Source organism: Otolemur garnettii, unplaced genomic scaffold (assembly GCF_000181295.1).
Source record: "Otolemur garnettii isolate 467f Iridium unplaced genomic scaffold, OtoGar3 scaffold00008, whole genome shotgun sequence".
Lineage (NCBI taxonomy): Eukaryota > Metazoa > Chordata > Mammalia > Primates > Galagidae > Otolemur > Otolemur garnettii.
Window position 1 is genome coordinate 39,433,526 of NW_003852403.1, and position 1,654 is coordinate 39,435,179.

A 1,654-nucleotide genomic window follows, 5' to 3' on the forward strand; every position below is an offset into this window, starting at 1 on the left:
AAAAAAAAAAAAAAAAAAAGAACACTTTAGAATAAATCAACAGAAACCAGAGCCCACAAATGCTTTCATAATTACCTGGTCGACGTTTATGCTTTGGGTCCTCCAATGGAATTGGTTTCTTAGACACGGCATCTCGTACAGCTTGCCTTAGTTTCCTCTGTTCTTTTCGGTACTTCTTGAGAGTGCTTTGTTGTTTAAATTGTTTATTTTTTAGCTTGTTTTCAAGCTTGACTTTACTAGTTTTTAGCAACTTGCGAAAGCTTGGAAGCTGTTTCTTATTTCTTCTCTAGAAAACAATAGCAGAGGGGAACACTACATACCCAGAAATCTTAATTACCTTATTTTTAACATCAAGTTAAAGAGAATTGATTATAAGTTTCATCAGAACCAGCTCCACAATTTTTATTCTCACATCCATGGATCTTGCATATAAGAGCTAAAACCAAACTATAGCATTAATCTTACATAATAATGGCACTAGAGCGCCACTTACTAAAACGGGAATCTGTGAGAAGAATCCACAGCTACTCAAAGAGATCTAAGACCCCCCCACCCCCAAAAAGGTTAAGAATCACTTCAGTGGTAAACCACCATTCAGGGCTAGTTTAACACCTATAGCTTAACACATTCAGAGGAAAATGCTGGCTGTTTTTTAGTAACAACTGATATTTACATACGGTTTTACCATTCACAAAGTGCTGTAACAAAGCACCACCAGGAGTCTGGTACAGTATTGACTACTGTTATCCTCACATTACTGATGAAAAAGCTAAGGTTATGCTTAAGAGAGGTTATGCAACTTGCCAAATATCTCCCTAAACTACGTAGGGTAAAACTGAATTCAGATCTTTGGATCCCACCTCTCTTGCCGGTAACCCCTCATCAGAAATCCAAATCCCAGGACCAGCTCTAATTTTCTGAATCAAGGCAAATCATTTGCTTTCTTATCTCTTTATAGGAGGGAAAAGGACTCCCCTCGGTTAGGTATCATTGGTCACATCACATATATCCTGCTTCTCATCTATAAAAAAGATTCGAAAGACGGTCTTCAAGACCCCTTTAAAGTCTAAGTCTGAAATCCTACGGATGCAAAACTCGGTTACTGGCTCTTCATTGTCCCTGAAGTCATCCGTGCGCACACAGGGAGCGTTGAGAGTCGCGCTGGGGCTAAGGGCTGGGCAGCTGACAGCGCAGGGAGCGCACAGGAAGCCCGGAATCTTGACCACCGCCCCCTATACGAGGGTGAAATCCTGCAGAAAGCTAAACCCCGGAAGTCAGAGGGGCCCGAGGCTGTGGAGAACCGGCTTCTGAGGACACTTACTGCCTTCATCCTTACGCCTGAAAGGACACCCGACTTGACAAGATCACCAGTTGCAGGAGTAATCCAGGTATCCAAGAAAATGGCACACGTGCCCCAACCGCGCCACTTCGCGAGCCGGAAGGAGGCTCTAGCCCCGCCCCATCCTCGCTGCCGGAAGTGAAGGGCGGGACTTCCGTAGGCAGTTTCTGGAGCACATCCTCCCAGTTTTGCTGCTGCTTGCTCGCGGCGCCGCAGCGAGCGCGCACACACGGGCACGAGCGAAACGCCCAGAGGCGCGGGAACTGCGGCTGAGGGAGAGAGAGAGGAGCGTCTGTCTTAACACAGGTTTCTGAT

General features: G+C 45.5%; 1 protein-coding gene across 1 annotated transcript in view; it reads right to left on the reverse strand.

The window, feature by feature from the left end:
* The window catches only part of NOC3L (NOC3 like DNA replication regulator), a 30,392-nt gene extending 28,974 nt beyond the window's left edge, over window positions 1-1,418 (reverse strand). The window contains exons 1-2 of the mRNA XM_003783719.3: window positions 1,322-1,418; window positions 76-286 (exon numbers count right to left, since the gene is read on the reverse strand). Coding sequence (XP_003783767.1) covers window positions 76-286; window positions 1,322-1,330 — 220 coding nt within the window. The 5' untranslated portion in view covers window positions 1,331-1,418. The remainder of the gene's footprint in view (window positions 1-75; window positions 287-1,321) is intronic.
* Between the last annotated feature and the right edge of the window lie 236 nt (window positions 1,419-1,654).